The sequence below is a fragment of the Manis pentadactyla genome, chromosome 14 (assembly GCF_030020395.1).
Source record: "Manis pentadactyla isolate mManPen7 chromosome 14, mManPen7.hap1, whole genome shotgun sequence".
Lineage (NCBI taxonomy): Eukaryota > Metazoa > Chordata > Mammalia > Pholidota > Manidae > Manis > Manis pentadactyla.
In genome coordinates, this window is record NC_080032.1 from 30,395,618 (window position 1) to 30,416,449 (window position 20,832).

General features: G+C 46.4%; 1 protein-coding gene across 9 annotated transcripts in view; it reads right to left on the reverse strand.

Moving 5' to 3' along the window:
* Positions 1-20,832, reverse strand: part of MYRIP (myosin VIIA and Rab interacting protein) — a 220,558-nt gene that overhangs the window by 126,351 nt on the left and 73,375 nt on the right. For 5 of the 9 annotated variants that reach the window (XR_005032056.2, XM_036921705.2, XM_036921711.2 and 2 more), the window contains exon 3: positions 9,366-9,444. The exons of 3 other annotated variants lie outside the window; for them this stretch is intronic. Coding sequence is in view for 4 of the 6 variants with exons in the window: in XM_036921705.2 (XP_036777600.2) it covers positions 9,366-9,444 (79 nt within the window). In the remaining 2 variants the exon portion in view is untranslated. Of the gene's footprint in view, positions 1-9,365; positions 9,445-15,715; positions 15,772-20,832 lie in introns of all 9 variants that reach the window. One more of the 9 variants, XM_036921712.2, reaches the window with a different exon arrangement.

Sequence of the window (20,832 nt, forward strand, 5' to 3'; positions counted from 1 at the left end):
GTGGATTAGTGAGACAGGAGCCTGCAACATCCAGGTGTGGATGAACACAGAACATACGGAACATGTAGGAATTAGGAAGCAGCAGGATGCGGGCCGCCGGGTGGGCTCTACTTGGGGGCGGATGCAGTGACCCCCCCCAGCTCAGGGGCGTGCAAACCCTTCCTGATCATCAGAGTTCTTTCTGGCAAGGCTTCTGCTCTGTGGCTCTAAGTTCCACCAAATTTCTTGGTCCTTTGACTGGTGTTAAGTCCTGCAGGTAAAAGTAAAAAATACAGTACTTTCGGAGTTGCTTGCAAGAGAAGATGTCAGGTGGTACAGGAGGAAGTTCAGAAACTCAGAGTCCAAAGTGCCTGCGCTGAACACCATGGCTTGAACGTGCTCATGGACACCGAGGCCTCTCAAGAGGCAAGGCCCTAGGGGAGCTGTGAGCCCGCAGACACTGTCTGGAAGTGTCTGCATAGTAAAAAAAATGTCAAAAAGGAAGGATGGCAGGTGAGAGTGCAGGAAGTTCAAACAAACTTCAGTCAGACTTGGGCTTGATCAACTGTGTAGCATTTGCCTGGCCCTGAGCACATCATTCATGAACAAACCTCTCAAAGCCTGAGTTTTGGGGTCAGAAAACAGTATGAATTACACCATGTGGCCAGAGGTCAGGGTGTGCACTTTTCAGAAACAGAAGCAAGAATATAATAATTGCCAGCACTAAGTGAACATGGGTCTGACCTGGTTAGTGAGGCATCTTTGAAAGGGTCTAAGATCAGACTAATGTAACTTAAGCCTTAATTTCTCTTTAAAGAACTCAGTACAGGAGGGAAAAACTGAGTGTGGTGGCTGGCTTTTCTCTTTGGGCCAATTTACCTCTAGTTGAAATTTTAATTACCAGTTCATGCCTGGAAGGATGGGGCTCCTCTATTAATAAAACATGTAGCTTTGTTCTTAGCTTGAAATAAATAAATAAAATTAATCATCAGGCCAAAAAAAGGGAAAAGGTTTAATTGCTGAGAATGAGACAAGGCGCTGCAGGGTGGGGCATCAAGGAGGGGACACGGTGTGAATGACTGAGGTCCTGGGGAGGGGAGAGTGACTTGGGAAATGTCCTGGGGGCTCAGCCACTAACTTGTGGCCATAAATTCAGAGGTGGCCATGATGGTCAACCCCTCCTTCCACACTCAGCTACTCACGAGCAAGAGGTGGTACAGAAGGCCGGGGGCTACCCAGCGTGGGGCCCGCCTGGTGAGCGTGGCTGCAGAGGCCGAGCCTAGGGGCTGAAGGGGAGTGGGAAGGAGCACGCTGATGGAGTCCTGGCTAGGCCTGAGGCAGCACAGGTGGGAGCCTGACAGAGAAATGTGTAAGTCAATGGTTCGCAGGGATACAGAATTACTGGGGAGAAGGCAGGAAGCAGGGGCTGGGGTGGGCATTGCGGGGATGACAGGACTAGAGACGGCCATGCTGGGAAGTGAACCGAGGCAAAGGACTGAGACCAGGAGGCGAATGGGTGCCCACAGGGATGCGGAGGACGCCAAAGAGGAATGGGAGGGCCACAGCGACAGTGGGCAAGACTAAGAAAGAGCTCCAGGTAACAAAATGTGAGTGAGGGGACAGGCTGCAAGGCTGACAGACCATGGGACAGGGCAGTGTGTGTTGTAGCAACACGCAGCAGACGCTACGAAGGACCTGAGGTTCCTGTCTGCAGGGCTCAGAGTTCTTCAAAGGACTTGAGGTTCTGGCCTGGGAGGCCCAGAGTTAGAGTGGGGGAGGGAAGAGACAGCCTCCATCTGAAAAGGCCTCGGGGTGGTGCTGTCTCTTGGGAAGAGGCAAACTTCAGGTCAAGGCTGCAGCAGTGACTTTGAGAGGGGAGGCTGAGAACAGGGGCTTCTGCTGATACGTGAAGAGCTCCAGGGGGCAGAGCAGAGGGTCCGGGGGTAGGGGGCTTTTAGAGGTAGGTCAGAGAAGGGGCTGAACTGCCCTCTGGGGATAGAGGAGGCCTGGCCTTGTGGGCGTAGTGGGACCACAGAGGGGACAGGCTCAGTGGGGCAGGGGGATCCTGGAGGCCTCTGAGAGGTGGTGGGTAAGGGGTCTCATTACAGCCTCCCCCTCAAGATGGTCTCTTGGTTCAGTTAAGTAGCATGGCCTGGTTTCCATGGGGCTTGGGAATATCATTCAATCTCTCAGCCATGTGGAGCCCTTGCACTAAGTGACAACTCATTTTGGAAGGTTAATTAATTTGACACATACCAAGTATGTGTGTGCTGTGCACTTTTCTAGGCACATGACCATGTCATTATATCACATAAGGCAAAGAATTGTGACAGGTGCTGCAGGGAAAAGAAAAAGTAGACCAGGGTGAGGGTGATCTGGATTGCTGGTGATGGGGCCCTCAGTATCAGACAGGGAGATCTGAAGGGGGTGTCTGAGCAAAGGCTCGAAGACAGTGCAGGGAAGAGCATGGCAGGCAAAGGGAACAGCCAGCACAAAAGCCCTACGGTAGGGAGCCTGTCTGTTGTGCTGGAGGAATAGTAAGAGGACAGAGTGGCTGGGGAAAGGTAAGCAAGGGGGAATAGGAAGGTACCCACAATAGCCAGTAGTACATGGGGTCAAATAAATGGGAACTATTCATAAAGAAAGAATCCAGGTCTGCCTGTGCTAGAAACCAGGGGAATTCAGTCTCCATTTACCACAAGAATGGATCAGGCTGCTTCTCCTCTGAGTCCTGAGTTTCTTCTCTGAAAATGGGAGGTTGGAACAGAGATGTCTGTAGCTTCCATCTGGCTCTAAACCCAGGTCTCAAGAGAACAGGGACAGTATGCTTTAAGACAACTGGCTGCTGTGGTTGGTCTTTGGCAGCTGCTAAAGCTTGGAGTCTGAAGCTCAGATGGACCAGTCTCGCAGTTTGCCATGTGGCCACAAGAGCTGTGTTCCATAAGCCTGACTGTCATACCATGGTCTAGAGTCCACCAGAGGGCAGCCCTGCACTGGAAATGGGGACGCTCTCCACTCAGCTGCGGCCTGTAGGCCATCTGTTGTGTGGTGATGCCAGAACAACAGAGTAAATAACAAGACACTCTGAAAGTTCTCAGTAAGGCTTTAGTTTTTCGACATTTCTTTAGTCATGGGGTGTGGCCAAACTTCATAATGATGGTTAGTACTAGCTTTTTAGCTCTTTCTGGGTACTATACATACATAATTTCACTTACACCTCAAAATAATTCTATGAGTTAGGAACTATCTCCATTTTACAGATAGCAAAACAAAGGCTGGAAGAGTAGAGCCTGAGGCAGAGATTCTTGTGCACCTGATTTATTTTGAGAACACTCTCAGAAGGAGGGAAGGCAGTGTGACAGGAGAAGAGGAGGCAAGCAGGGGTGCACTCGCAGCTGGAGCGTGACCCCCACAGAGCTCTAGGGAGTGGGCTGTGCTGCAGAGCTGGTCTCACTGGGCAAAGAGGGAGACTTCTGTGCTCTTGCATCAGTGTCTTGGGAAGCTACTCCACTCCCACCTCGGGGGCTGCAATCTCTAGAGAGGAAAACCCACCCGAGAAGGGAGTGGCTGTGAGCCCCTAGCACTCAGGGACATGGGGTGCCGTGTGTGCAGACCGGCAACTGGGATCCACAGGGGGCTCTGCAGTACCCACGGCCCAGAATCCTGTCCGGGCAGACTGCTGGCTGTTACCAGAGCAAGGGTCCGACTCTCTCACCTCAGGTTCTCAGGGAAGCCAAGAGAGGGATCGGTCTGTAGTCACCACCGATGTTCTTATATATAAACATATAAATACAATAAAATCAATATTCCAGGAAAAGAAGTAACAAGGGAAAAAGACAAAAGGATGAGGAACCAGAAATGTAACCAGAATGAGGCTGGCTTCTCTGGGACATCACTCTGACTCTGGCTAGATTCAGGCAGCCACAACAATTGAATGCATCCCAGAAACACAAGTCAGATCCCACCAAACATCAGAGTAGGGTCGATTTTACTGAGAGTTTTGCGTGCAGAAATGGAGGTGAGTTAGTGGTGCACACGATGCTAAGAAACTTCCTTTTAAAGACTTCCCATCAAACATCTCTGCTCTGGACTGAAAATTCTTTTCTCTGGCCCTGGCCTGCTCCAGAACCACCCACTATCTCATCTCCTTTGGGGACGACTGAGGTGCAGGGGCCAGGGTGGTGGTTAATGCATCTGCTGCACAAATACATGACCAGAAAGAACACTTTAATGCTTTCATTGGCATCAAAGGTTTCTCCAAGCTTCCTGGCAACCACTGCAAAAGAAAAAAAAGAGAAAGAAAATAGGGCAAATGACATAATTATAGTTTAATAAAGAAAGAAGCTCACCAGTTCCTCACAGGAGGTCAGCATTCTCTGGCCCCTGATTCTAAATCTCTCATGTGATGTTTACCTAGGGGAATCAAGTGACATGAAGGCCCTTGCTGTCAAAAATTTTGTGGAGAATGCGACCCCGTGAATGTTCATCTTACAGCTCTATTTCTTTATTTCCCAGCCCTTATCACAACCTGTAACAGACTTTACACATCTACCCGTTTGTTTTCCTGTTAACTGTCTCCGCCACTAGGGCTCCCTGAAGGCGGGGCCTTGCTGGGGAGGCTCCTGAGCTCCCGGATGCGCACCCGGCCCAGCACCGGGCTGTCAGCTTTGTGTTGAGTAAACAAACAATCCAGCATAGAAAGAGTAAGTTAAGTGGTGCGGCCGGAGACGTTTCAGGGACTAGAATCAGCAGCATCAAAATGGTTGAGGGAGACTATCAAACCCAGGTAATTTGTAATGGAGAGAACTCTAATCAGTAACTCATACCACTCCAACTTCAGGGTTAAAAATTATTATACAGCAAAGAGGTATAAATATATGCACACACACCGGATATCCAAAGGAGACAGTTTTGACCAAGGAAACTAGTATTGCCTTTGTTTTGCTTCCTTCCTTTGACTGCAATGCTATTTCCATCTTCCTGACACGGAGTTTAATTTGGTGCCCTACGTACTGTACGTTGCTGGCAGGGTTAAAGAGACCAGGTCACATAAAGGTGAGATGGATTCCAGGCCCACCTTTTCAAATACCAGAACCTGTATTTCAGGCTTATGTTTAGCAATGATATTTGGTTATGGATTAAACTTTGTCAACAGTAAAATTTCAAAAAGATTTCTGAAGAAGTCAGTTACTATGACTGTTTAGATTTTGAATATTACTGATCCTTAGCTAAACACATAATACCCAGTCATCATCACAGTAAATGCTTTTCTGTGTTATTCTAGACAACTCAAACTTATGGAAAACAGAGTTGACATATTCTTATCTACGAATTTGACATTACTGGATAAACAATGCTACAGTGGTTTTTGCTGATGTACCATGATAAATTTTTACCTCAGGCACCAGAAAGTTTTTTAAGATTCCATTTTCAGGGAAACAAGGCCTCATAATTAGGATCACGATTCAGGTAACAATAACAAAAAAACAGAATGCAGAGCCAATACTAAAAGACACACACACCCCTCCTTTAAAATACTGTTTAAGATTAATAATATTTACTGGTGGGTTTTCCCTAGATATTTTGTGATGTTAAGATTACTAAATGTGTTGTGAAAATATTTGATGTCATCCCTAATAGACTTGCAGGTCGTGGCTTCTGAAACACAATGATCAGCAATTATTGTTGCATAACACAACGAAGGCCTTCGAGTATTTGTAAGTAATGTTTAACTGCAGTTGCGAGTGTTTCCTTTGGTCATTTCCTTTGGTAATAAAACTGGCAATTCCATTCACAAAAATGTCAAGCAATTCTAGGGGATCAAACCTACGTAGAGGGGTCCAGTTTTCGTTTATCTTTGTGTCCTCCAGCTCAGCCGGTTCACCTTGATCCCACCTACACATATTTCCTGAGCTCCTCCTAGGGGCCAGAATGTTCTATGTTCCCCCAGGTTCTCACCCCTGGCACCACAGCCGGCGCATAGTAGGTGCTCCATAAACATTTGCTGACATGTCTTAACCCCCAATGTTAAATGAGTCCTTAGCTGTGTATGTCTTATAAGTAATGTACATTCCTGCAATTGGAAGAAATGTGTCAGATAAAACAGTCTCTTCAGGAACTTGGATATGTTCCAGATCTAACAGCCAGGCTGATAATGAAAATGACTGAGAACATCTCAGAGAAAGGATCACAGTGTCTTGAACACAGAGCCTCTCTACACCAAGACCCCCAACAACATGAATCATGAATAATGGAGAAGGGAGCATATTTTTGACAAAGGACAAGATTTCAATGACCTCCCTTGATTTGCTATATAATGGGAGCTGAGCACTAAAAAAACTAAGAAAGGTGAAGAATGCAAGGAGGAAAAAATTAATAGATACCAAATAATAAAGAGAAGTCTTTATTGAAAAAATTAGAGAAAGAGTCCAGACAGCAGAGATCTAAGAGGCAAACCTGAATGTGGAAGGACAGGCAGCTTCAACAGGGCAGGGTGAGCCCAGAGAGGGAGCCCGCTGCATCTAGCAATCTTTTTGTGTAAAATTAAAAAACCTTTTTTGACCTCAAAGACTCTACAGTTTTCTATCTTTTACTCTGGGCTAATTTCAAATAGAGACAGTAATTCTGATCATGTTTGGTGAAGGAAAAAAGATTTCTCTGAAGCCAGTAAAGTCACTCATATGTCAAGTTTTAACTTAGGGCAAAATTCAAGGACACTTAGAGATCTTTGGGAAAAATGTAAGACAACAAAACTGGGTGCCTCAGCACATGCTAAGGAAATGTGAAATAGCGTCCAAAATAAACATGGCTGTGTAAATAGAAAAGACAACTGAAAATCCAGCCAGGACAAGGCTAACCGGAGGAATAATGGGTATCACGTTGAATGATGAGCACTGGGCAATGAGACATCCATGACCTGAGGTCAAAGTGGGAGCCAGTCCCCCGGCCTTGGCAATCTAATTCAAAGATTTGGCTCTTTTTCTGAGTGGTATGGAGGCCATGGGAGAGTTCCGGACAAGGAAGATGTCGCACTGTATGTTCTCTTGGCATCCTCAGAGGATGCTACTGGTGCCACACTCAACTGGGGGCCTCACTCTCTCAGTTGCTGCCCTCCTTCTCTGGAAAACTGCCTGTGCCTAACAGAAGCCCCCTGCCCAGGGGCCACACCCATCCACCCCAGGTTGGACCCTAGTTAATGTCTAACTAGCACAGAGGGGGGGACTACAGAAGCCAGCCCTTTGCCTTAAGGTGGTCACCTTTCCTCCTCATCTGCTCCTGTGGGACCAGGCTGCAGCTCAGTCCCCCTGTGACCTCACCCTTGCCTGCCCCAGCCTGATTTGGACACTCCCCTGCTCCTAAGAGCTCTTCCCCCAGTAAACCAGGGCATCCAAATCCCTGTCTCAGGCTCTGCTTCTGGAAAACCTGTCCTAAGCAGCATTCTGACCCTTTTCCTTCATAACCTGTGCTATAGTTAACAATTTCACACTTCCTTCTGTGCTTCTGTAACTAATTTCTGCTCCCACTGGAGTGTGAACTCCTGTGCCCACCTTTGTTTCCTTAGCACCAACCACAACGTCCCCATTCACTGGATGCCTTCAACAGATCTTGTAAAAATCTCTGCACCGCTGGCGTTAATTTTCATTACAAAAGTATCGTGTTGATGCTAATTAAAGGTGACAAAGTGTTTCTGTAGTGGCTGTGTTCATTTGAAACTATAACCAATAGGCAATTTACTTGCCATTAAAAAAATTATCTATTAAATGCCATGAAAACAAATGCTGCCTGCATTCTCCAGCAGACTGTGTGACAAAAGTCATTCATCGGATGATATTCGGCAAGGTAGCTGCTGCTTAGGTTTAATTACTCAACACTGCAAATCCCAAGAGGGACAGACTTATTAAAAATCTGGGTTGAGTGCTCCACAAAGCTCTAGTACGTGAGAAATGTCAGGCCCAAGCTTTCTGTAGCTATTGAATTTGTTTTCATGCAGCGGTTGCCACCAAGGGACAGCAAACTCACAGGCCCTTTCTATAGAGGGCCTCCTCCTCCCCTGTAATTTCCCCTATTTAACACTATTTTTCAAAAGTAGGGTAATTAGTACTCCTGCATCAAGCATTGTGTTGACAGTGGGAAAATACAATTTAGAACATAAAGGAGGCTGGGGTCTAGGTGACCCACATGAGGATCCTGGTACCGTTAAAAAAAAAAAATCAATGCAGAGTTCAATAAAACACAGAGATAAGTATAAAGCACTTTTCTTCCAAATAAACATCTTTGAGGTTATGGAGTTACCCACTTGAAGATTAGAATTAAACTCAGATTCCATGATCTGATCAACGCTGGAGCTGGAATTGAGTTTGGTGACTGCTAAGACATCTCGCCCCCAGTCAGCATGTGGCTTGTTCCAAATTTCTGGGGAACTGTTTACATCAGCACAAACATATGGCATTGAGGAATCATAATTCCAAGCAGAACAGAGTCCCCGGTTATTTTTACAGTGTAAGAGAGACAAGATGCATCCATCAAGGAGGGGCCCCAAGGTTACCTGAGGGCAGGCAGACAGAACAGACTTCAGGGGACTTCAGCCAAACCCCACCGGTGCCCACAGTGCTCACCACCCACCTTTCACCTAATGTTGCAAACTGAGCAGCTGCCTGCCCAGTGACCATGCCAGTCCAGTACCCGCCCTGAGGCGAAGGGCCGTGCTTCCGGAAGCAGGAGACAGCAGCCTGATGCCATGTGGCCATGCCCACATCACCTCCCTACTACATCTCATCACATGGACATTTTATTATCTCACATCATCACAAGAAGGGTAAATGCAGCACAGCGAGATATTTAGAGAGAGGCCCATTAACCTAACTTTATTACAGTCTATTGTTATGATTGTTCTATTTTATTATTAGTTGTTATTGTGAGTCCCTTGACTGTGCCTAATTAATAAATTAGACTATCACAGGTATGTATGTATAGGAAAAATCATAGTATATAAAGGGCTTGGTACTATCCATGATCCAGGCACCCTAGTAGAACGTATCCCCCAAAGATGGAAGGTGGATGACTGTGAAAACTCCAGTGCCACACAGATATATTGGTCTGATACATACCAATGCACAAAATACAGCTTGTCTAAATTTTTCGTTATATTCACGGTCTCTGATGGACATTGCTAATTCCATGGATGCCACGCTGGTCTCAGCTTAAGAGCCAGTCAGCAGCAGCCCTCATCAGGGGCAGCATGGGACCAAGCCTGCCAGACAGTGGCTGACAGCTCTGCCACATGGTGAGCTCATCTCTCAGGGGTCCTGAGGAGGTAAGGGGTGGGGGGTGGAGAGGCTTTTTGTTAACAAACAGAGGGCACATTTATGGGTCCGTACTAACATTACCTGGACACTGAGGAATGAATGAATGAATTCCCAGGAAAAGCTGGGCCCGGATTGGAAGATGATGACCAGCACTGACCATCTGGGGAGAAGGAGGGAGAGAATGTTATACAAGGAGCCTGGGAGTTTCCATCTGAAGAAGCCACAGAGGAAGTAGTCAGAAGCTGGGAAGGACAGAAGATAAAGGTTGACTTGGGAATTAAGTAGCCTCAAGGTCAGTGGGTGTTACTCTTTCTGTTCTAATGTGTTCTATGCAGATCCATTTTACAAGGCTGGCTTCATCCCAGTCACGCTCAACCACAACATGTGGAACATTTTAACGGGGGCCGGGCAGCCCTCTGGTGGAAGGCGGTCAGCTGGAGGGAGAGAGCCCCACCTTGGCTCTGTGTGCACTGAACAGACATCAGTAGGGGAGGGAATGCACCATTACGGCAGGGGCATTGGCCCCAAGAGCGGTACAGCCCCCACCAGTGGGGCCCTGTGCTCTGACTTTCTGGGAGCCTGGTCTTGGCCGTTTTCCCCTGCGGAGTCAGTGAGCTGAGCAGGCCACCGCCTGACCTGAAGGTCTTGCCTCCCTCACACTCTCCCTGACTGTGGCCTGACTGCCCCCTCAATGCACACCTCCTCCATGTTTCCATAGTCTTCCTTCAGACAAGTACAAAAGGGAAATAAAAAAATCATGCAGAGATAATCATTTTCAATTTCTGGCAATATTCCCTCCAGATGTTTTAAAAATTGATTCAAACACACATATACACATTCTCTAATAATTATAAAATCAGGGTCTCGCTATACATGCGCTTCATTCTCTTACTTTCAAAATACAAAGTCCAGTAACAGTCATACTCCTTATGTCAGCTGAAACAAAAGATGAAGTCAAAGGTTTTGGGGCATGAATTTTTTCCCAGCCCAAAGGAGATGCTCACCAGTGGAGCCTCGCTCCTCTGCGGCTATGGAAGGGGGGAGGTCTGTTCTCTCATTTCAGACAGAAACACTGAGGGGAAGGAGGAAAGGACCAGCAGGTGAGTAGCATGCCCTCCTACCACCCTTAGCGAGCTTCTTGGGTACCCTCATCTCCTGCCCTGAGCTTGTCCTGGGTCAGGAAATGATGAGCAAGAATGTTTCAAAACAAAAATGTCAAAACAACAAAATTCTGACTGGGGTATCATACTTTTCAGGGTACATTTATTCCCTCATTCTTTTCAGCATGCTCAGGATTCAGAAAAGGCAATATTTATAGTTCTTGGAAGTAACTCAGAACTTTACAGTTCGAGTTAAACTCCACGTTAACATCGTTTTGGGTCAGTGATGCCGTAAAACGATGCTCCTGTGCTGACCTGGTGCAATTTTCACCCAACAGAAAAGGAGTTAAATTACCATGTGAACTGTTACACACTGGCAAAGACAGTGGTGCTAGAAATAAGCCTCCAGTACATTCGAGATAAGAACCAACTGGTCAAACATTACTGCCTCAGAGAGAAACTAGTGCCGTTAATAAATAACTAGGCTGTAGGAGGAAATTCCAGGCTGAATGTCCATATTTACTTCAAGTTGTCTTCATGAGTCATTAAGTCTTGCTCACATGAATATAAGATTTTATAAGAAGTGACAATTGAAGTTTACAGCCAACAGTCCCCGAAATGCGGATGCCCATCCTGTGATCAACGCTTAGGAATGGTGACGGCCCATCACTGACAGGTGCATTATTCTGGAGTTTTACTGCTCCGTAAGGTCCTAAAGCCAATCCTGCCTTACCACAGACATTTGTTAGAATTCCTTAACTAGCTTCCTGGTCAACAGATGGCTCATGAATTATTCACAGTGTAATATGATAAACTGGCAAGACCTCTGACCAGGTCTTACCAATGGCCAGGAATGTCATCCACGCAGACAGAGCTTGCCATAAGGAAGAAGAATTTCTTTCAAAATCAGTGCTTTGATGGTGTCCCCAGGACCTTGAAGGCTCAAATTTCATTCTTGCAAAGACAACAGATTCCCCTGGTTTCTCTGAGCTGAATCTGTAAGATTTGGCTTCCTATTTGCCTAACACACAAAGTTCTACTACCTCTATGTACACTACCACTTATACCATTGTACCTATAAAACTTCGTTGTAACCCTGAATTCTGTAGAGCAGAACAATGACAGATGTGTACTGTACCACGGCCGTTACCTGACAAACAGTTTTTACCAAGTCACATCAAATGTAAGAACAATGTAAGACCTATCTGTCATGAGACTGGTAGGAGGGGAATGAGATTCAAATTAGGGTAGGTCACTAATTTTCACTTTTATCCCCAGAAAGTCAGTAGAAGCAAATGTACCCTCCTGAGCAGCATCTAGAGGACACCGGAGTTCTGCCTCATCTGGGGTCAGAGGTGAAGCTAAGGTGAGTGTGTAAATACACATGTAAGGTGCTATGGTTATTCTTAAGCAGGTTAAAAGGCTCTTGACTGTCTTGGCTCCTTCCCTACTGGCAGGTGAACCTCATGTTTACCTTAGGGCTTATCTGAGATGACAATGGGGGTGGCAATATGACAATAACAAGAGCAGCTATTACATTAAATACCATCTATTCTTAGAAGATATTTACATATACTCCTCTGCCCCTAAGCTAACCTGGCCAGATAACTATGATTATTACCCCATTTTAACATGAGAAAATAGGCTCAGAGCAACCGCACAGCTTGTTCAAGCTCACCTACACGGAGCTGCTTATACCTCCTAGGGAGGGCTGACGGCCCTGCATTTGCCCCTCTGAGGCCTTCCCTATGCCCACCAGGTGACTGACCTGCAGGGACCCCATGGGCAGACTCCTTGGCTCTGTGGTGTCTGGTGGGTTCAGCCAACGGGAGACAGGCAGTTGATCACAGGAGAGGGTGAGGTCTATTTCCAGGGTGGGGTGTCTCTTCCCAGCTCCTCTGCAGAGGACTGGTGTCGTTCCCTCACCAGTCTGAAGGCAGTGGCTGCAGGGCACCACCCACAGCTTTACAGATGGGCCTTTTTGTTAGCCCCTTCTCAAACTATCCTAAGTTGAGTACCCTGTTTATTGCTGGGACCCAAACCAATCCAGTGCAGGGCTGTTTGCGTGGCACACTCTGAGGACGCATGCCATCCTAGAGGTAGAGCAGAAGCAAACAAACACAGTTGTTGCTCAGCATTTCAAATGCCTGGCATCTGGACTGCTTTCCTGGAAACTGCTGGGGAGCCATCCCTTCAACATTGCAGGTATTCTTGGTAAAACTCAGGCTGTCCTCCCCTGCCTTCCAAAGCTTCTGGGTTTCAGATAAACATTCAGCAGCAGACACACCGGGAAGCCAAGAAGACATAGTCCTTCAGAAAGGCTAGTCCCGAGGAGCTAGAGAGAAGGACGTCCACGCGGACCTACTGTGGACCCTGGAACATCCACGTGAGCCTGCCCTAGGTCCTAGAATTGCCCAGCTGCTTGCTGTGGCTCAGGGCTCAGACTCTCGGGACAACCACCCACACCACCTCCTAAGTGCCCTTTCTGTCAGCTGAGACAGGAAGGACTGGAGCAGTTACTAAGATGCTCTCACTGAACACTAGAGGAACAACTGGTTTCAACTGATATTAAACAAATACAATTAGGCATAAATCTTTATTATTAGTTCTGCTGAACTTGAAATGTTTTGCCTTTAAATACTGTGATGGTCCATTTTATGTGTCAGTCTGGCTTGGCTGTAGTCTCCAGGTATTCAGACATTAATCTAGTGCAACAGTGGCAGCATTTTGTAGATGTGACTGAAGTCCAGTATTCAGCTGACATAAGTATGTGGGCTATCTTAGTCTGGGTGGGCTTGATTCCATCCTGGGTGAAAGGCCGTTAAGAGCAGAACTGAGGCCCCTGCAAAAGGAAGCCCCACCTGTAGGGGGCAGCATCAGCTCACCCGCGAGCTCTAGCCGCCCCTTGACCGGCCGGCCACATGGATTTGGGACTTGCCTGACCAGTGTGAAATAAGAGGATGTTCTTATGGTCCCCACGGTGGTCCCCCAGGCAAAGAAAGCCATGCACTCTGCAGAGGACCCAGCCGGCCAGCACAGCTCACACGGAGCTGCAGAGATGTCCTGCAAGCGTCACCTGTCAGCAAGTCTGCCGGAGCCCTTCACCGAGAGAAGGGAACCTGCCTGGAGTGTTCAAAGGAAATCTGAGCTGTTGTTAAAGAAAAACCTGAAAAACCTGGACTGGATAGCTGACGGAAGAACCAAGCGGCACTTGGAGGTCTTGGAGTATTGAGGTTTTAATTTTACACCGACGGGCTCAGAGGGGAGTAATCTCCCAAGGTCTGAACCCCGAACAAAGGCAAGGGGAGCAACGTATGTCTTTCTGCTTCTGTATTTGCAACATTCCTACATACATAGCAAACAAGCAGGCAAGGGGGAGGGAGTTTAGGAGTAAGTGCCTGGCAGAGCGGGGAGTGAAGGGGACGGGGAAACTGGAATTCCTGCTGTCCTTGTTAACCAGAGAAGCAGAAGGGAGCCACCTGGACTAGACTGCTGTCCTTGTAAACTTTTCCCTATCACTGGAGCCTGGTTCCACGTCCTTGGCAGAACCCTCAGGAGGACGAGCAACAATCCTAAACCTCGCCTTCTCTCACATAAGGATAGCAACAGAATGTGCCGAGTTTGATCTAATTAAGACACATGTGTCCTGACACACTACTCTGCTGTGCTGGTTAACGTGTCCCCTGTTGTGAAAAGGCATATAACCTGTTCTTAGACAAAAGGCTGGCAGAACAATCTGATCAGAACCCTTTCTCTGATGAGCTGTTTTGGGGCCATGGTCCTCAGTAAGACTCTGAATAAACCTTGCCTTTCTTGATAGAACAGTCATGCTGATTTCAGTTAACACCAGCTCTCAAGAATCACAAGCTAGTTCTTTGCAATAAATCTCAGTACATATCCCCTACTGGTTTTGTTACTCTGGCTGATCCTGATGGGTACCAATATCTACTAGGAAGAGCGAACAGTTGAGATTCAAAAAACACTCTTCATTATTACAATGAGGTAAAAATAAAGCTACTGATTGGAGGCGAGGCAGGGGTGGGGGTTGCAAACTAGCAAATCATGAAGTAGCTCCAAATGGGAAGAATGCAAAGTTTAAATGAAGAGAATCACATTTAGTTCTAAAGAATGCTTTTGGTTTTTTTTCATGCAATTCATAGTTAGGTGGGTCCCAGAAAATGGCCTTAAGGACTGCAAAAGAATTCATGCAAATGAGGTCACCTGGAGGCCTCTGGGATCCACAAATGTGTACACAAAGGTTAGATCCAATTGGATCACACTCCTAATCAATTCACTGAAACAACATTTAATATGTAACATGAGCACTTGGGGGATTTATGGGACGACGTGAAGAAAAATTACAAAGAATAATTTCTGCTCAATTTGTACCTGTCAGTTGTTACCCTGTGCCTCAGACTTAATTGCAAATACGAGTTTTATTGTACATTTATTTAATGTCCACTGTGTCTCAAAGGATGTGGTATTAAAACATTGTGAGTCTGTAAACTGTCTTTTTATTAGCACATTTAGCAAGTACCCCTGTCTTTTTTCCTCTCAAAACTAAAACAGGGCCAAATCAGAATGACCCAAGATACTTATTGCTGACATGATTTTCCAAGCAGTTATCCTGACCAGGTGAGTCCACAATGAACCAGGATTAAAAGAAAAGGTTCAGTTTCTTCAAAAATTGTCATCTTCCATAAAAACTATGATAAATTCTATTCCAAGTCTTTCTTGGAACAGTTTCATGACAATTCTTGAAAGGACAGACGCTCTTCTGGATGATGTTATTATGCCTGCAGCCTGACCCTGAAGGACAAGTTCAAAAACGGCCTCAGGGTGATCTTGTCACTAACATCTAAACGAGAGGGTGAGAGGGTCGCAAGGAGTTCTTAAAGCGGGCAGCCAAATGCTTGAGGGCTGCCAAGTATTTATCTGTAACAACCTAGTAACAGAAAGGCTCCAGAGCACAATTTTTCTCCAGGCTCCCAGGTTGGGACAGCAAACACGGCCGGGAGGAGCCCCACGCTGGGTCCTGTGGACGGATGGTCCACAACAGTGTCTTAACTCTTCTTATTTGGAATCCGTGCCAGCGACTTCTCACCTGCTCTATTGCCATGTATGCCAAACTCATAGTGCTTTGGAAAACAGTTCTTAAAGAATTTTTTCCAAGTAAAACAAAGAAAATAAACTTGAGTTGCTCATAGTGGTAATTAGAGCTGAAAAGTAATTGGGGAGGAGTGAGCTATTGGGGGAAAGAAAATAAGTATTTGGCCATTGCAAATTCACCAGGTGGTAAACAGCCAGACACTGACACAAGAAAGAACTTACATGGCTCAGAAGAGAAACCTAAAACGAGAGCTGCTCAGCACCACATACTGCCCTGGCTGGAAGACAAGCAATGGAAGGCAGGGAACTATCTTAATACTGAGTTTTAAAATTAAGAATAGCTTTTAAACATAAACCTAAAATAACTCATCTTTGAAAATGTGGATTTACATCTAAGATATTACATGTAATATGATTTCATAGTAATATGAATAGATGACATGTTCATATTACATGTAATATGAAAATGTAGATTTCCAGTACATAGTATGAATATGCAGATTTATTGGTAAAGCAGCAAACAACAAGCAAATGAGGTCACCTGGAAGATCTGGCTTACACTTTTAATACAATAAGCGATTTGTATGAAGTTACCCATGTTCACGCCTATTCACATAGACCATCAATCTTCTTTGGGTATCTTTGATTCTAGGACTAAATTGATACCTTTAGTGTGGCCATGTTTCTATATTTAAACACCATACAAGGGAGTGCATAAAGAAGCAAGGGGCCATCCCTGCATCCACACAAGAATTCACAAATTCCAAGCAAAACCACTGGTTGCATCAATAGCATCTTGCACACTGCAAAAATACTCAGTAAAAAAGGGCTGGATGGATAAGCACATGCCCACATGTCTATATGAATAAATACAGTGAAAGATGGGGGGATGGACCGAAGTCAGTAGGATTGGCCTAATGGCAACGATATGACAGGCCCACATTGAGCTCTCTCCTCATACCACCAGATGCCCCTGAGCCCTAACCCGCCCCGGCCAGGAGAAGGGCCAGAAGCTGGCTTTGCGGGCAGTTCACACGTGTATCTGCACAGATGTCAAATCAGGCAGGTGCTCTGAGCGGTGACATGCTCTGACACCTGTTATCAGAAGGTACTGAAGTCGGTTCAAATCCAGGCCTTTTCTAACACTGGTGTGTGTTCTTTCTGTTCATGTTTCTACAACCTCTAGATGGTGTGAGGTTCTTCTCACATGAGTTTATCTAATTATTTGTACGTAAATGTATGCACTTACCTTTGTCTTGTCTTAGGCATATGATATAAGACTGAGGTGTGACAACTTTACATATAAAGCCAAGCTGAAGACTCCAACGTCCACAGGCCACAGCTCTACCACAGAAATTGTTTCCAGGTCAAGGGAGTTCTGGCTTCCATCCTGAGCCTCTCGGCCAGAATGTTTCCCCGTTCCTACATGGGGATTCTCAGCCATTCCACCCCACTCACGGCTGGCCTTGGGAATCATTTAGGAAGCCTGTGCATCCTCTGTTCCTGAGACAGCAGCCCACAGAGGGCACCCTGCCCCCACTGCCCCACGCCTGCCACTGGCCACCACATACCCCTGGCCTCACCTGAAGTGTCCGTCTGTATTTTCTACTCCCCACTTGCTGACTAATGGTCCTGTTGCTGCAATGAGAGGGGGGCATGTCACAGCAGAAGAGGAGATGTGCCTGCTGAGGAAGCCAACTCCAGACTAGACATGATGGGATGGGACTAAAACATGCAGTTTTGTGGACCCTGACATCAGGTATCACAACTAGAAATGGAAGGATTAGTCCAAAATCCAGATCTGGAATTTTCCAGAAAGAGAGGCCAGAAAACGAGGGCACTGAGGCTGACCAAACCCGTAGGCCTCAACCACCAGACTCGGCGCCTCCCTTTCCTGCTTGGACTCTCCGCACCCCAGCGGAAAGTGGGCAGGAGTCTCCTGGACTCACTCCAGAGCAAGGCCCGCTGAGCCCCTCCTGCTCCGCCACCCGCACGGCCTTCCTGGCTCTTCCAGCTGAACTGTGGTTACAGCAGTAAGTCACTTCGCGTCCTGTCTGAAGCAAGACTGAGGTGCAAGTGAATAAACATCACCAGGGAGATGTGTGTGCGTCCCTTGGCCCTCTGGGTCTCCTGCTACCATTTCCCCTCCACCGATAAGCACCAGTCTAGCCTCTTCAGAAAAAATCTAGGAAAACTGCCAGGAAAACGTGTGGGAAACAAGGATTTCAGCCCTGGACACAATGTTCTAAGAAGGAAAGCTAGATTTCCTTCCAGAATTCAGCTTGCATAGGTCTGCCAGATAAACATTTTGCTTTTTTGCATTCCAACAATAGTTAGGCAAACATTTGTAGGCTTAGGTTTGAAAGAGAAGAGGAAACACTGTGGTCGAGAGATTGCAAGGTGAGCTGCGTCTAGCAGCACATCAAAGGCACAAACAATCAGAGCCACCCTTGTCCTCACTGTGAGGCGCCTGCCTGCACGGCTGCCCCCTTGCCAGGGGAAAGGCACCGCTTAAAACAAGCCCTGGCCGATGTTCCATGAGCTCCCAGTTAAGGAAACGTCTGCCTCTATCTTAATTCCCTAATTAGCATCCTGATGTGGCTAAACCACCACAACACCCCAGAATACTCAATTATTTCAAGTTGTTACTTTGCCAAAAGAAATACCCGACAGACGTATGTGGTGCCAAGTGCATCACACGACCTGTGAGCCGGTTGTGCTAGCTTAGCTGTAGGCATGGTACTGTCTTTACGTAACATAGTTCCTCTGTGAAGCTTATGGGTTTCTTAAAGTTCCATCTGCTGGAGAAAAGGAGAGCAAGCCAAGATGTTAATGAACTACAAGTGCCACATTTAAGGAAATAAAGGAAAAAGAACAGTCCTGCAATCACAAGCAAAACTACTTAACTGTTCGCTACTACTAAACTTTGCCTCCCTCCCTAAAATTAAGCACCTCCTTTATCACTGGGCCCATGCTTTTTACACGATGGTCTCAGGAATGGGTGCTGGATGAGCGCTGATTCCCACCCATGGGGTGGCCGTTTGGAAGGACAATGCCGAGGGGCAGGAGCATTACAAACACTCTGACTGTGGCCATGACAGGGCCGAGGGGCCTTGGCTTCTCAGTTACTTCCAAGACCCAGACCCACTGACGCTCTCATGTCCCGGGCCTAGCGATGGGGGCTGGAGCGCAAATCACCTTCACATCTACTGCTGGCCCTGCTCGTTCCCAGGAATGATGCCAGGACAGAAAGGACGGCCTGCTTCGGGCTGGGCAGGGGGAGACACAGGGTGCTGGCGCCGGTTCCTGCCTTGGTGCCAACGGCCTTTTCTGCTGTCGTCTTCATACCTGCCATGGAGGGTGCTTGGTTCAACCTGCCCACTGGTGGGTCATGGAGAACAGGGTGAACTGCTTCCCCATTCTTCCTTTCTCCCTCAGGCCCCCAGGAGAGCCCTGCAAGATGAGGAGACATCAGCCCCGCAGGTGCACGGCCATTCAGCAGCAAGCTGTTCTTCCCAGACCTACTGAGCTCTGTCATCAGTTATTCTTTCTATAACCTTGTAATCATTTAATATTTGCCATCTTCCAAACCTACTTGCTGTCTTACGGCATTTTTGAATAATGTAAATAAAATCCAGTAAGTTTTCTTGAGCCAATAACCCTGCTACAGATTTTACTGATAGTAGCATAAGAAAACGGACTTCTCACAAGCTGCCTAAGAATGGAAGCATTAATTAATAAATGACAACATTGTGGTGTAGGACATCTAAACCACCCCAAAAAGCAATGACAAAACTCAAGACAATTGTCAAAGACAACTGTTTCAGGACTCTGGGCCATTTGGAAATGGCCCAAAAGCTCATGGCAAGTTGAGAAGCATTTGTTCAGTGAAATTACTGAAGGTCAGGAAAGAGCAGTGATAACACGGGGTCTGTGATTTAGCTTGGGGCTGCTCCCCACCACTCCGACAGCTGGTGGTTCTCCAGGGTGAGGCAAGCCATGAAAACCTGCAGGTTTTTAAATTGACGTATAGTTGATATGCAATATTATATTGGTTTTAACCAACACAGTAGTTCAACACTTACCCACATTAGTAAATGCTCACCCCAACTAGTGCAGTTACTGTCAACATAGAAACATGTTACAGAACCACTGAATGTATTCTCTATGCTGTGCTTTCATCCCCATGACTAATTTATATTATAATCGAGATTTTTTGCCTCTTTAGGCCCTTGACCTATCTCACCCACCCTAACCCCTCCCCCATGGTAACCAGTCACTTCTCAGTGCCTATTAGTCTATTGCTGTTTTCTTCATTTTGTTTTGAAAAACCTCAGTTTTGCTACCGAAGGAAGCGCATCTAATTTGGGGCAGCATACAGCAAACCTCATGCCCTGCGGTACAGTCAGAAACAGCAGCCATCCCAAAGGCAAAGAATGGGGAAAAGGCAAAGATGTTATGATCCTTTGTGGGACGAACAGCAGACCACCAGGTGAGCCAGAAATCCACGAGGGATTGCGGGGAAGGAGACAGCCAAAGTGGAGGGTGCTCCGCTCCCAGAGATTCGGGGTCTGGAAGGCTGTGCACGCAGCAGATGGGAAGGCCCCCAGCTATCCCAATACTCCTGTCAATCAAGAACCCGACTGATATCCAGCAAAACTACCCTTAAAAAATGAGGGCAAAATAAAGACATTGCCAGACAAACAGTGAGAGAATTCATTGCTACCAATCCTTCACAAACTCATTCATAACATAGAAAGCAAGGAACACTTCCTGGCTCTTTCTATAAGATCAGTACAACGTGATACCAAAGTTACACAAGACGTGGTAATCAAGGAAAACTACTGACCAGCATCCAGCAAGAATACGAACACAAAGAGCCATGACAAATATTACAGCCCAAACCAGGAACATGGGAGCGAAATTATACATAGGATAATGACTAAGTGGGATTTATAACTTGAAAATCAACTACTGTAATGCACCATATCGGTGGAAAAGGCCAAAACAATGCACGATTATTTTAATAGAAGCAGAAAAGGGATTTCACAAAACCCTACATTCCTTCATGATAAAAAAGAAAACAACTAGGAATAGAGAGGAATTTCCTCACAGCAGCACTGTTCATAATAGCTGCAGAATGGAAACAATCCAAGTGGACAAACTACCCACACAGGAGAATACTATGTAGCAATAAAAGACAATCAATTAATCTTAATTGTGCATGCAACAAGGAATAACTTAAAAGGAGTATAAAGGAAAGAAGCCAAGTGCAAAAGACTACATATTGCAGGATTCTTATGTGTATTAAACGTTCAGAGAAGGCAAATCTACAGAGA